This window comes from Molossus molossus, unplaced genomic scaffold (assembly GCF_014108415.1).
Source record: "Molossus molossus isolate mMolMol1 unplaced genomic scaffold, mMolMol1.p scaffold_m16_p_22, whole genome shotgun sequence".
NCBI lineage: Eukaryota > Metazoa > Chordata > Mammalia > Chiroptera > Molossidae > Molossus > Molossus molossus.
The window spans coordinates 29390162-29403320 of record NW_023425358.1 but is presented as its reverse complement, the minus strand read 5'-3'; the positions used below and the strand labels follow the sequence as shown (position 1 = coordinate 29403320).

At 50.3% G+C, this 13159-nt stretch overlaps 1 protein-coding gene across 3 annotated transcripts in view; it reads right to left on the bottom strand.

Annotated features, from left to right (window-relative positions):
- Positions 1-13159, bottom strand: part of FBXO21 (F-box protein 21) — a 37786-nt gene that overhangs the window by 10168 nt on the left and 14459 nt on the right. For 2 of the 3 annotated variants that reach the window (XM_036276666.1, XM_036276665.1), the window contains exons 7-11: positions 12844-12980; positions 10031-10210; positions 8834-8966; positions 2935-3146; positions 1320-1477 (exon numbers count right to left, since the gene is read on the bottom strand). In XM_036276666.1, coding sequence (XP_036132559.1) covers positions 1320-1477; positions 2935-3146; positions 8834-8966; positions 10031-10210; positions 12844-12980 — 820 coding nt within the window. The remainder of the gene's footprint in view (positions 1-1319; positions 1478-2934; positions 3147-8833; positions 8967-10030; positions 10211-12843; positions 12981-13159) is intronic. The other variant, XM_036276664.1, reaches the window with a different exon arrangement.

Here is a 13159-nt window from a genome sequence, read left to right as displayed (position 1 = left end):
TGTGATGTAGTGGGCAGGGCTCACTGAGTGATTAGTGGGGGTGCAGAGTCCACAGGTCACTCAACAGTTTTCAAACCATGTTGAGTTTTCAAAATTGTTAGTATGATTTTTTGACACAGCTTCAAAGTTAGACAAAACCACGGCCGGCACCTCTGCTGACACAGTGCACCTTGAGCTCCTGCAGCTCCGTGGTCCACTGCACAGATTCGAGCCCCCGTGGTCTCAACAACCAGACTTTCTCCTGTTGTTGTGACTGTCTCTCAGTTTCTGATGCTTACCAACCATCCGTAAGAAACTTTCTCTAGTCTTTTCGATACTTCTGAGCTTTTCACACGCCCACTACATCTACTACTGCACTTACTAGAACATGACACTGAGTTGGGTCGAACGTGTTTTAGGTCAGACACAAAAGGTGTGGCCTGACGGTTATGGACGAGGCCTTGCAAAGTGGCCTGTGTTGAGATTCCTCCTCGTCAGTTCTAATCTGAACGCCTCTGTACTCGTTTCCGCGTCTACAAAACGAGTGTGATGCTGATGGCAATGAGCGTTTTCAGACGGAGTCAACAGACACTAGGATGTGCCTGTCACAGAGCAGCACTGTGTTAGCATCTGTGCTCATTTTTATTAATTAAATGACCGTCATAAGGACCTCCACGGGCAGGTCTGCTATAACTCCGTCCCATTAATTAGAAGAACAAAGAAATGAGACTCACAGCGAAGGATTTTTGTCTGCCCTGCCGGCCCGGCCCAGGCTCGCCGGTCTGTCTCGGGAGTGCCGAGCTCGCGCCCATCTGGGCTGCCAGAGGCCCCGCCTGCCAAGCCCCTGTGCTTAGGCCAGTGCAGTGCATGCAGTTCCCACAGCGGTGTCTCTGGGGGAGCACAAGGCTGCCAGTCTCAGGAGGCCAGAGGGTGCTAGGGCGGCTCCCAAGTGTCCACTCAATGCCCCAGCACAAGCAGGTGGTATGGGCAGGGCTCGAGCTGACCCTTCTTACATGGAGGGAGCCACTGGCAATGCCTAGGGAGCAGGCAGTGGAAATCTGACTGGCAAAGGCAATGACCAATCAGAACAGAGGTCAGCAGCAGCACTGGAATAGGGTCCTAGCTGTGGTGGCGATGGAGGGGGAGACGTGGAGGACCGTGACTATCTAACCCGTGGTATCGCCACACCAGGGCACACCATCCATGTTTACTGGCTAAATATCGGCCCTAAGGTGAGCCATTGGAAACTGATGACTGTGCCCACAGTACCTGAGTGCTCCATGCGTGTTTAAAACCCACCCAGGTGTCACGAAAGGTACAGACGAGCCGTGGCCACTCACCTTGGGCTGCATATCTGCAGGAGCCATCCTCCACCAGCACGTTGTAGAAAGGCTGATGATGGCCATGAGGCAGGCTGTGGACATTCATGTTTCGAATCCACTCGTGTCCCATCATGCAGGTGGGGTCCCAACCATAAATGACACAGTTGTAGCCGTACCTAATTAACATAAGAGCAATGGTCAGTTCCCTGGGGTCCTGGCGACTACGAAACGTGTCAATGACGGCCTGGCTTCTCTGAAGCTCCCGTTCTTACAAATTCACCTGCTTTTACTCCACGTTGAATCATTTCTCAGGCCACCCTGCCCTTCTTTATAAACACCTCCTACTATCAATCTAGCACTTCAGTTGGAGAAGAAAAAACTTCTGACAAAGAGCGATGGGACAAAAGGTTATCAAAATGGAAAATGGTATCAAGATCCAGGCCTGACAACAACACACAAAACTGGTTCTCAGGAGAACAGAGATTTAGATATAAAATGCAGAACTTGCAAACTACCTTTGTGATTGGAATAGCAAATGACTTCTTAAACAAGGCACTAAAATACAACCCATAAAGGATGAGACTGATCCACTTGACAGTGTTAAAGGCCCCTGATTCAAACAGACCATCTCTCTATCTGTTAAGGAATTGTTTATTTTTTCTTAGACCACAACAGGGTGGTAAATGTGTTTTTAGTGAGAGAGAGAGCCCTTACCTTTTAGAAACATTGGAAATAGCTCCAGATGAAATGACACCTGGGATTTGCTTTCAGGGCAGAGGGAGGGAAGGGCGGGTGAAGAGGAAACAGTGAAGACTGACCCTGTTATGATGACCACTGGAGCTGATATGGGAACATCACCTGGTTCAGCACACTCAAATCGTTTTACTTTTAGATGCTTGAAATTTCCAAAATAATAAAGTAAAAAAACAAACAAAACAAAAATAGAATGCAATAAAGGATCGAAAACACTAACCAAAACCTGGAAAAGATATTTGGACCCTATGCACACACAGAGACTAAGTATACAGAAAAAGACAGACTACAAATCAGAAGCAAAACACTTGATGGGCATTAATGAAAGGAAACGTGAAGCCAGGGAACTGTGAAAACAAACTCACTCTGTGCATGTCAGGGAAATGCAAACTAAAACCACCATGAGTGCCCTTTGCCAGCTACCTCCTCAGAGCAGTGTCAGAGGTCTGGCAGTAACATGTTGGCAGAACAGGACTCCCAGCTCCCAGCCGGCAGACCGGCAGTCACCTTGGACAGTTTAATCTTGTCTGGCAAGTGGACCCCGAGCACACCCGAGACCCAGGACCCCGCTCACAACTGGAACAGGGAGGGAGAGACTGAGGACAGGAAGACAGGAAGAACTGCACGCACAGCTGCCTCCCTTCTCCCACAAAGAGGAGGTCGGACAGCGGAAGGTCCCTAGACGGAAGACCTCCAGCCAGGAAAGCGAGTCCCTTCCTAAACACAGAATGCTCAGCGGTTCGGTTCCGCTTCAGGCCTCCTGTGCTGGGACTGAGGCAGTCGCTGCTTGGAGTCGGGTCCCTTGGAGCGAGTCCTGCCGCTGCTCACAGGCCCCGGTGTCTTCCGCAGCCACGCGTGGGGCGGCGCCCCGGGCACTCACCTCTTATGCTTCATAATGAGCCCGATGGAGTAGCAGACATCCCTGTGCTTCTCGTGGGAACGGAGCTTCACCTCCACTCCCACGTCCTCCTTCTTGCGCTCAATGTGCTCGAGCGTGTGCTGCACCAGATAACCCACAGCCCCGTGCTGCCCGGGGTCTAGGGTTTGAATGTGCTGGAGGATGTCAAGCACCTTTAAGACAAGACAGAAAGACTAGGTGATAATATTTTTATTAAGGTCTTTTCCGTGTCGCTGCACTGGATTGTCCCTACCTAACTAAGAAAGGACGGCAAGGCGGGGCCCTGTGACGGCCCAGGCCCGAGACAGATGTGCCCCGTCAGTGCCCCGCAAGCTGCGGCGGGCGGGCGCACTCTGCCGCCGTGGGGCGCCGGCCCCAGGCACCCCGATCCACCGGCGTGAACATCAGGGAGCGCTCAGAAGCCCGGCGGCTGCAATCAGCCAGGGAGGGGCAAGGAGGACCTGCCACTGACAGGCACACCATGACAAGGTGAGCTCGCAAAGGGTCTTACAGTCTAGGTCAGCGTGCGCCTCCATTCTCAACATTTTTTCAAGAGGAGAGAGAAAATCGATTGGCTGCCTTCTGCATGACCCCAACCTCATCTGCAGGCTGACCCTCAACCTCTGAGCCAAACCGGCCAGGGCTGGGCTTCACTTTTTTTTAAAAAATTACTGGTTGATTTGAGAGAGAGGAAGGAGAGACAGACAGACATTGACCCTCTGTCCATCCATCCATGCACTAGCGCACTGGGACGATGTTCCAACCAGAGCCGCCTCAGTACCATGGAGACAGAGGGGCCACAGAGAGGACACTGAACGGATGCCATCAGTTTCGCTGTGGCACCTAAGGGAGAGAGATGGCACCAGGGTCTGGATCCTGCCAGTCACTGCCATTACTCTAACTCGCAGTGGGTTTCGTGTTCAGGTGGACAGGAAGAAGCCACGTGCACATGGGGTTAAATGATTAGCTGGCAGAAGAGAACTCAAGGTTACATTCTTGCTACTGTCCTGGCGCCTCAGAAAAAAATACAAATTCTGATACAGTTACTACTCACACAGGGGCAAACACACACACACACAGCCCTTAGCAGAGGGTCTCGGACATGTTTCTCTGTTGTAAACAGGATCTTTCCCTAGTTACTGAGTCCTGAGACAAAGCAACCCGGATCCTAGTCCCAGGTCTGTCAAACTTGTTTTTACCTTTGAATTTGTTTATTCTCCTATCAAGTGATAATTAATAAAGGCCTTGTTTCCTGATATATTTTGAACCTGTCAGTGTTGTGAAAACTACCGTTTTATGCAATACCCAACCTCTCCTTCCAGACTGAGATTTGCGGGTCTCAATATTGACTAAACCTATTTTTCACTGGTCACTGTGCCAAGACTGTCACTTTTTAAATTTCATGTAATCCCCCCACCGTGAAGGCCAGCAACAGCCATACCAGAAGCGGAATCAGGCTTAGTGGAGGCAGGTACCGTGCCTGAGGTCACAGGCTGTGCAGACCTGGAGTGAGGAGACCTGGGCTAATCTGAGCCCTAGTCACCCCACACCAAAGCAGGAGCAGGAGATTTTAAAGAACTGTTATGAAAATTCTCAAACACATAGAAATGGGCAGTGGTATGACTCATGCATCTCAAACCCAGCTTCAATCACTGTCAGCTGAGAGCCCATCCCCTGGCCCCTCTTCCAAGAGGACTTGTAACTTGGGAGACACTCACAACCTTTATCTTTTGTGGCAAACAGCACGGGATTTAACAGTGAGCTTCTATGTGCTGGGCGTGTGCAATGCCCTCCTTGTGGTCCCTTCTGCAGTTCCAGCCAGTTCTGCTGACTGGACTTCTGGTACATTCTAGACATAGCCCCCCTGCTTTCCCCACAGCGCACCCCCAGCAGGGAAACTGGCCAGTCTGGGATCTTCACTGCACAAAGGACCTGGAACTCAAGAGCATCAGGAGAGGTCGGGACAAGCCCCCGCCTTCCCTGACATGCAGACGAGAGGGTGAAAGGGAAGAGAGGCGAAGGTGACCTGGGCCTTTTTCGTCCCGAAGGACAGTGCTGACAGCTGGGGACCCTGCTGTGTCCAAATCAATGTCTAGGCTTAGAATCCCGACTCAACAGCTTTGGAGTAGAGATTTTGGAAGAGGGGGTCTATCACTCTTGATTGTCAAATGTTTTATATAAAGGGCCAGAGAGTAAGTGTTTTGGGCTTTGGGGCCCTTCAGTCTGACTCAACTTCTCCCCTCGCTGGAAAGGGGCCAGAGACAAGTAAGCAGGGGCGGGGTGGAGGGCGAATAAAATGTATTCATGAGACCAGACTGCTTGGGGCCTGCAGGCTGCAGTCTGCTGCCCCGGCCCTTTAACTGCAGGTTCCCCGAGGCGCTCTCTGAGGCTCTTGGAATCACCCTTTAATGCCCTACATTTGGGGCTTCCCCTGCCAGCCCCCAGGCCCTGCCCAATGCCCTAGGACAGGGGCACTTGGCTCCCTGTATTCAACAAACACCAAGCTGAACCCCCTCCCACACCACGAAACACGCCTGTTCTCCTAACACCCACTTTTCATGTGGCCAACAGTTGTTGGGAAATCTGGACATCCTCTTTGAGCCTCCTCCCTTACTCACAGCTAATGAAGATCCGTCACTTCTAATTCATTCAAGTAAAAACTTCTGGGCACCTGCCACGTGGCAGAACTGTGCTGAGAGCAAGGGGACAGCCCCCGTGAGGAGCAGAGGCCACAATGAAGAGAGTGAGCCTGAGAGACATAACGGACATGTTAAGATTACTCTGGCTACAGTGTATAAAACAGGCTCCGGGGTCTAAGGGGAGGAGAGCATGTGGGAGGCCGGCATGAAAATCTGGGAGACAGCCAGGTGCAGATGTGGAAGGGACATCAGGGTGTGCTGGTCTGGAGCTCAGGGTCCAGGCAGGACCAGACCGGGGAGCCTCAGCCTCCAGGTGGGACTGAAGAAGGAGAACGGAGGAGATCACTGACGGAAAGGGGCAGAGTGAAAACGTCTAGGAACGACCACAGGACAAGGAACCAGCAAGACCCTGAGAACCAACAGCCACAGAGTCGAAGGAACAGAGCGTGCCAAGCAGAGTGGCCCCATAGATCAAGAAAGATAAGGGGAACAAGTATCTGTTAGATTAGGCAGGGAAAAACAAGATTTATCAAAAAGGGGTCACTGGCTTCGTTGGCAAGCCGGTTCCCGAGGCGGAGGGGCGGGACAGATCCCCGCGTTCCGAGGAGTGCGTGGGAGGCGAGGCAGGTGGCCGGAGCTACCAGGTCTTAGCTGTGCCGGGGAGGAGATAAGGAGATATGCTGAAGGACAATGCCAGCAGGGCTGTCGTGGGGTGCTGTTTTGTTCCTGTTTTTCCAAAGATGAGAGAGATTTGAGTATGGTTAATGCTGACAGGAGATCAGAGTAACAGGGAATTGAAGATGTAAGAGCGTAAAGGGAAACTTAGCATAAAGGAAAAATTAGCATAAAGGGAAACTTAGCATAAAGGGAAACAGCAATCCAAGAAAAGGCAGGAGAGCTGGGTCCAGAGCTTGGCAGGCGTGCCTTAGAAGACAGAGGGACATCTTCCCACCGGAAAGTAGACACAGGAGCGAGATGACGAGAGAGCAAAGCAGGGACGCAGGTCTGTGCGCTTCTTTGGAAACAGTCTCGCCCAGCCCCCCATCCCAGGGGTGAAGGCTCGGGAGCCACCGTGCTGTGCAGGAGACTCAGCAAGTTCCCCACTTCTCAGGGCCTGTTTTATTATTTGTAAAATGGCAAAAAGAAAGACAAGCACACCTCACAGGGTTGAGATGTGTGTTAGTGGCTTTCAAAGCTGACCATCCTCCACTCTCCATCTCCATCACAGCCACAGCGACCCTGGATTACTACGATAGTGACCGAGAGGACCTGTTCTGCTCTTCCTGGGTTAATTCAATTGAAAACAAGCTGACCTTCTGGTTTTCCAGCTTAGGAATGTTTCCCTTTCATTTAATAAGGTCAAGCAGATTCCAAGCCCTCCACAAACGGGTCTCACGCCCCAAACAGTACTCTGCATACCTGGACGTGCACACACACACGCACACGGACACGTATCAGGACCCCTGCGAAGCCAACCTCCTCGCACACACTGAGATCTCCACCTCTGTGCCATACGCACACCGACCCCACTGCACTGACCTACTTTTCTGCCTTCTGAAGTGGCTGCCCATCCTTCCACGTCCACCTCGAACCCTCCCTTCAGAGAGGAGCACATTCTGACCACCTCAGCTCTCCCTATCCTTCCTCTGGGGAGCCCCACAGGGTGCCTTCCCTGTCTCGGGTGTTGGTTCCTGGCTAGAGCATGTGTTTATGAAGGAGGAGTCTCCAGTCATTGGGAATGAGCCACTTTTCATTCCTGATCTCGGAATGGGAGCAGCGCCTAGGCCAGCAGCAAATGAATGGCCACCATGAGGACAAATGTTCTGCGTGTAACGAATCTGGAACTTGTTTTAGTGACACTTCCTTGGCAGGGAGGCCGTCCTGGTCACCCCGAGGACACCGAGGCAATTCCCCAGAAAGCAGCATGTGAGCATGGGCTGAGCCAGTCGCCAGAGCTTCTGCAGACTCTCCCCCACGAAGGAGACGGGAGCCTCATCCCTGCGGAGGCTGACATGTAACTTAAGTATAGGATTTATTTGTGAAAAGGCTTGCCTAGAAAGGATCTCTACATTTTATAAATTATCATGAAATTCCTTAACTAATCTACAGTATAAAGTGACAGGAATTATATGTATATATATATCCTAGAGTTAAAAAATAAATAAAATGAAAAGATAAACTAACCTATTAAATCTTGGACAACAGGATTTATTTAGGTTCTGGGAAGTGGGTAATAACTGGCAGAGTCTAGAGTTCCTGTAACTCTTCAACCAGATCACATGCCTTTGCTCCCTGAGCCACAGATGACGTATTTTCTTAAGATAGGAGCCTAGAGATTTTCGTACGGATGTGTCCTTTCTCAGAAATATTTCAGGTCTTTGAAGTTGTGAGTAACTGAGACAATTTAAATCTAAGCAAAGTCAAGTCATGTAGACAATTTATGTTCTCAAGGAAAGATATGCACCTCTCTAAAGCACGGGCAGATGACTTCATGCTGATGTCTCTGTGAGAGCTCAGAGTTTAGTGCTCTCACCAGACGGCTCTAGACAAACAACACGGATTATTCTCTTATCTCCTGGAAAAGCAAGGATGTGATGCAAGCGTGCAGCTGCTCCTGCTCCAGACCCACAGCTGGCCTTGAACATCTGCCGCCCACAGCCCGCTGAGAAGCGCTCCCAACCTCGGTGCTGCAGCCATCTGCAAGTGCGTGCGTGGGCCACGGGGCCGCGGCAAGACTCAGAACTCCCGGGCAACAGAATCAATTTCAGCAGTTTTCAAAGGCACAAATGGTCCTGAACTAGCCCAGTCGCTGGACGTGCACACGTCTAGAATTAACTTCCCTCTCTCACACAGGGGTGTTTGTGTCTGGTCGATTTAATTACTGACAGCACACCTGGAGGCTGAGCATTTCAGGTTCGCCTCCCCTTGCTGAGTCAGGTGACTTGGGGAAAATACGGCTTAGGGGCAATGGGAGGTGAGTGGCAGGGCAGAGGCCCCGTGGTTCTGGGCATCTTGACCACAAAGAGAATGGGCAACTTTCCTAGGAGTATGACCAGTTTCTTTATCAGAATAGAAGAAGACCAAACAAACAAAAAGAATTGAATGATGGGTCAAGACTGGGAGACTTGGAACAGATACGGTTTATCTCCCATGTTAACATAAGGATAAACCTGTTAAGAGCCGCCTTTCAAGATGAGTTCCCTCTCTAAGAAAAGTGCAAAGTATCAAACTCAAATAATTACCTTCTCTGGCCAGATTCCCAGGTGGAAGTAGAGCCTGGCCTGAAGGAGGAGAAGCTGCACCTGGTCCGGGTACATCGCCAGGTACAGGTCCAAGGAGTCCCGCAGGAGCTGGTAGGACTGGTCGATGCCTTCCCTATAGGGGAGAGAAACATCTTGCCCTGCGTGCTTCTAAGACACTATTTTGCAAGGCTCAGGTTTTAGAAAAAATTGACACAAATCCCATACATTTTCTGATTCTGATACTTCCTCTCTGTTCAGCAGTTACAGTGGCCTTAATAAAAAACATGCAGACAAGAAATATAAACTTTTGCACCCCACTTTGGTGCCGGGCACTAAACTAAAATTGTGTTTCCATTATGAAGTTCCCTCTGTAGCACTGTACATAATTAAGAATGAATTCTGAATAAGGGGAGAAGACTCTCAGGGCAGAAACTGCCCTGTGATACTGTAACGGTACACACGTCATTAAATGTCTTAAAATCTGTAGAACATACAACAGCGGGAGTGAACCTGAACGTATGACTGTAACTCTGGCCTCTGGGTGCTCAGCTGTGTCAGTGCAGACGCATCGATGGTGACGAATGCACCGCTTGGGTGCTGGCTGCGGACTGGGGAGGGCTGTGTGGAGGCAGCGTCTATGGGAATCTCTGTACTTTCTGCTCAGTTGTGCTGGGAACCAAAAAGTGCTCTAAAAATAAAGTCTGTTTTTTTTAAAAAAGAATTCTGCCAGGGCAGAGAAACGATTGCTACAATGTACAACTTCCTACTTCCTCAGTGAGACAAATTCCCCTGGATTCAGAAGCAAGTTAGTGTCACTTTTGTTTGCTTTCTTACCTAAGTAATAGCAAGGTATAAATTACAAGGTGACAGAGCACTTGGACATGAGAATATCCTGCTTCTGAGAGAGAATCTTTGCCAGCCTGAGAGTCTTGTTACTGAGAGATGCTCTCGGCATTTACCAAGAGCAGCAGCCCAAGTCCACTGCAGCGATCACAAAGACATCTCACTTAGCACGTCTTAGCTCTAGACAGCAGTATGTCACGGAAACCCGCTTTTGTCTAGATAGCCCAACGGTGCCGCACCTCACCCCTGCTCTCGGTGTCACAGGGAGGCTCCTTAAAGGGAAGTCTGTTAGGCCACGCGAGCCTTCGAAGACATGCACTCCGCAGAAGTACTGGAAAACCAAGAAAACCTTACCGCTTGCCCAGGCTTAACAGGTTCCCCACCATGCGCTGCAGCACCTTCTTCACGTTGACCACCCCGTACAGCGCTGCAGTCACGTGCTGGCCAATCAGGTACTCGCACTCTTTCACCGTCAGCTGCCTGCCTTTCCCAAAGGCGTCGATGTAGATGTAGTCAAAGATGTCCAGGTTGGCCCTGTGCACACATGGAGCACGCCAGGCCTCAGACCAGAGCTGAGCAAGGCAACACAGAACCCCCCCAACAAGTAGCCCGCATCAGACACCGACTGTTAACACAGTAGCACGTCTACTTACAACAACAAGGCCTTGTCCAAAGTTGAAAATCTGACCCTTTCAGACGTGCTGTTAAGACCGCAGGACACTGATATTTAAGACGAGTACTGATGTTTGCCATTTAATACAGTTTTTCAGGCAGATTAATCCCAAAACTCATTGCCGGGAATACCTACCAGAAGTCCGACTGCTCCCACATACAGATCAGAAGTAGTGCATGTCTGTGGACCTTGGGCCCCGTGAGGCTATGCTGAGTTGCGGTCCCCGGCCCCAGCGTTCAGCCTCAGCTCTGCACTCAGGGGGGCAGACCTGCGGAGCCCTCCCATGGAACTGCTCCATGACCCACTCCTGCACGCGGGGGCCCAGCGGGCAGAGTGTGGGAGGCAGGCACTGCATGGGGGCTCTACGAGGGCTCCGGGACATCTAGGTGAGTCTTTGTTTCAAGGACAGTTGTATTTTTTTCCTTGAGCAACTGTTTCAGATTTCTTCCTTGAATCCTATTAACAGCCTTCCTTTGACTCAGATTGGAACACTGGCAATATTCCTCACGTTAACCGATGGATCCAATCCAAGCAAGCACTGGTGCCAATCAATATCCACATGGGGGTTTGAAAAACCCGATGAACTGATTCTAAATTAGTGTTAGAGCAAAAGGCTCAGAACAGCCAAGGCAATTGGAAGAACTCGATGGGAGCCTCACCGACCAGGGGCTGGAACTAACAATAGCGGTACAGCGAGCAAACCACAGTCTCGGTGCAGACACCAGTGAGCAAGGAGGGTGCAGAGGAAGGGCCACTGTCCAGCTGCTGGTGAGAGGCCTGCACTCGCCCACTCTTTCCGCCTTCCCGAGGGCCCGGCCCAGCCCTGGATGGGGCCCAGTGTTTGTTTCTGGTGGGGAACTGGGGTGCTAACAAATCATTTCATTGCTCCTGTGCACTGTTCATGGTAGCCTATGGAGGAAAAACAACACTGCGACCACAACTGTACCCAGGAGTAAGTTACTGTGGTAAATGATATGGTCAGTGGTGTTTTTTTGTTGGTTATTAAATTTTGTTTTCTTTATTGATTTAGAGCGAGGAAGGGAGAGGGAGAGACAGAAACATCAATAAGAGAACATCGATTGGCCGCCTCCTCCATGCTCCCCACTAGGGATGGGGCCCACAACCTGGGCATGTGCCCTGACCAGCGACCTCTTGGTGCCTGGGTCGACTCTCAGCCAGTGAGCCATCCCGGCCGTGCGGTGTTCTAAATGTTTTATATTATGCAGACACCGTGATAGATTATTACATAGGCATTTAATAATATTTTAGAGATATTTGGGGAAACTGGTTGGGTTATTTGGGAAACAGAAGTGGGCTGATAAAAAAAAACCATTTTTTGCACAAATAATGGAAAATGGGTGCCTGCTATCCAAAAAAGAAATCATTGCATACATTTTTAGGAACAGATTACATTTGGGGGGAAAAAAGGGAAAACTACCTATTATTTAAGGAAAAGTCCATATGTAAGAAACTATAAAAATTTGCATGAAAGGAACAAATGCTTTCAGACTAACTGGGGTTCCCTCTGCAGAGGAGAGGAAGGAGACCGGGAGAAGGAGGAATTCCCAGGAAGCTCCACTACACGTTTTCTTTCTTGGACTCGGAGGGAGAACAGACACCACTCACACTTCCTTTCTACGTAAGCGTCCGAAACCGCTAGGCGTGCCAGCACCGGCGCCCCTTACCCTCCGAGCCACCTCGTGAACTGCCGTCCCCTCCCACTGAACCACTGAGGCTCAGAGGACGCCAAGGTATGAACCCGTCTGACCTCAAATCTCAGGCACTTTCTATGATACTGCTCGTCACTTCACCAAAGGATGTCACAGTGGTCATTTGGAAGTAGTTTCAAAGAACAAGATGTGATGAAATAACTTTGCTTCTTTTTCCTCTAAGTGGCACATTTAATGAGAAGATATTCTACTTATCTGATGAACTATTTCTTGAGGAAAAGTTAGACTGTAGCTGAGGAGGACTTCAGCCCAACAGAGCACCAGGTTTCAGAGAGCGGGCAGAGACTCTCCACCTGGTCCCCACAGTGCGGCTCCTCCCCAGCCGGCCCGACAGGAGCGAGCCGAGATGAGAACACCAGAGATGAGAACACCAGGACACCGACCGTGCTTTCACGTCGATGAAGTCTGCTCATCTGTTCTCTCTCCCCCTCCTGTGTGCAGGGAGTGAGGGGAGGTTGCACGGAGCACTGGGAAGGACATTTCTTTACGAACTCTGTGATCTGCTCTGCTTTGGAACAGAGAGACTCTGAGATCCACATAAGCCCTTAACCCCTAGTCTTATTCTTTAAAGTTAAACTTCTTACTTTGAGATAAGTGTGCATTCACATGCAGTTGTAAGAACAAATCCAGAAAGACTGAGTGCCCTTCCCCCCAGATTACTGACACGGACACCCTAGTCCTCTCCCACCCTATTTCGTGACATTTCCTCGGCCCCGTGGGGATGAGTCCTTAGGACCCATCACACCGTGTCACGGGTGGCTCACCCTTCTGCGCTTTGGCACCACCTCAGTAAGAAGTGACTTGGGAAGTTCACAGGTTCCAGAGGAACCCCCAACTGCCGGGCAACTGTCATGTAGAGCAGAGACATGCTGATTGGGATCCCTGTTCTTCGGATCAAAACCTAAAGGAGAAAAACAGGCTTTAGCGCACTAGAAATGAACCGCATGTTCTCATAACTTCAATACACACTTTTATTAGGCACCTACTGTATACCAGGCATGAGGCTTCTGAGGCTTAAATGGATGAGTACGTTACTTATTGAGACCACGGTCTGCAAACTGTAGTCCACAGACCAAATGT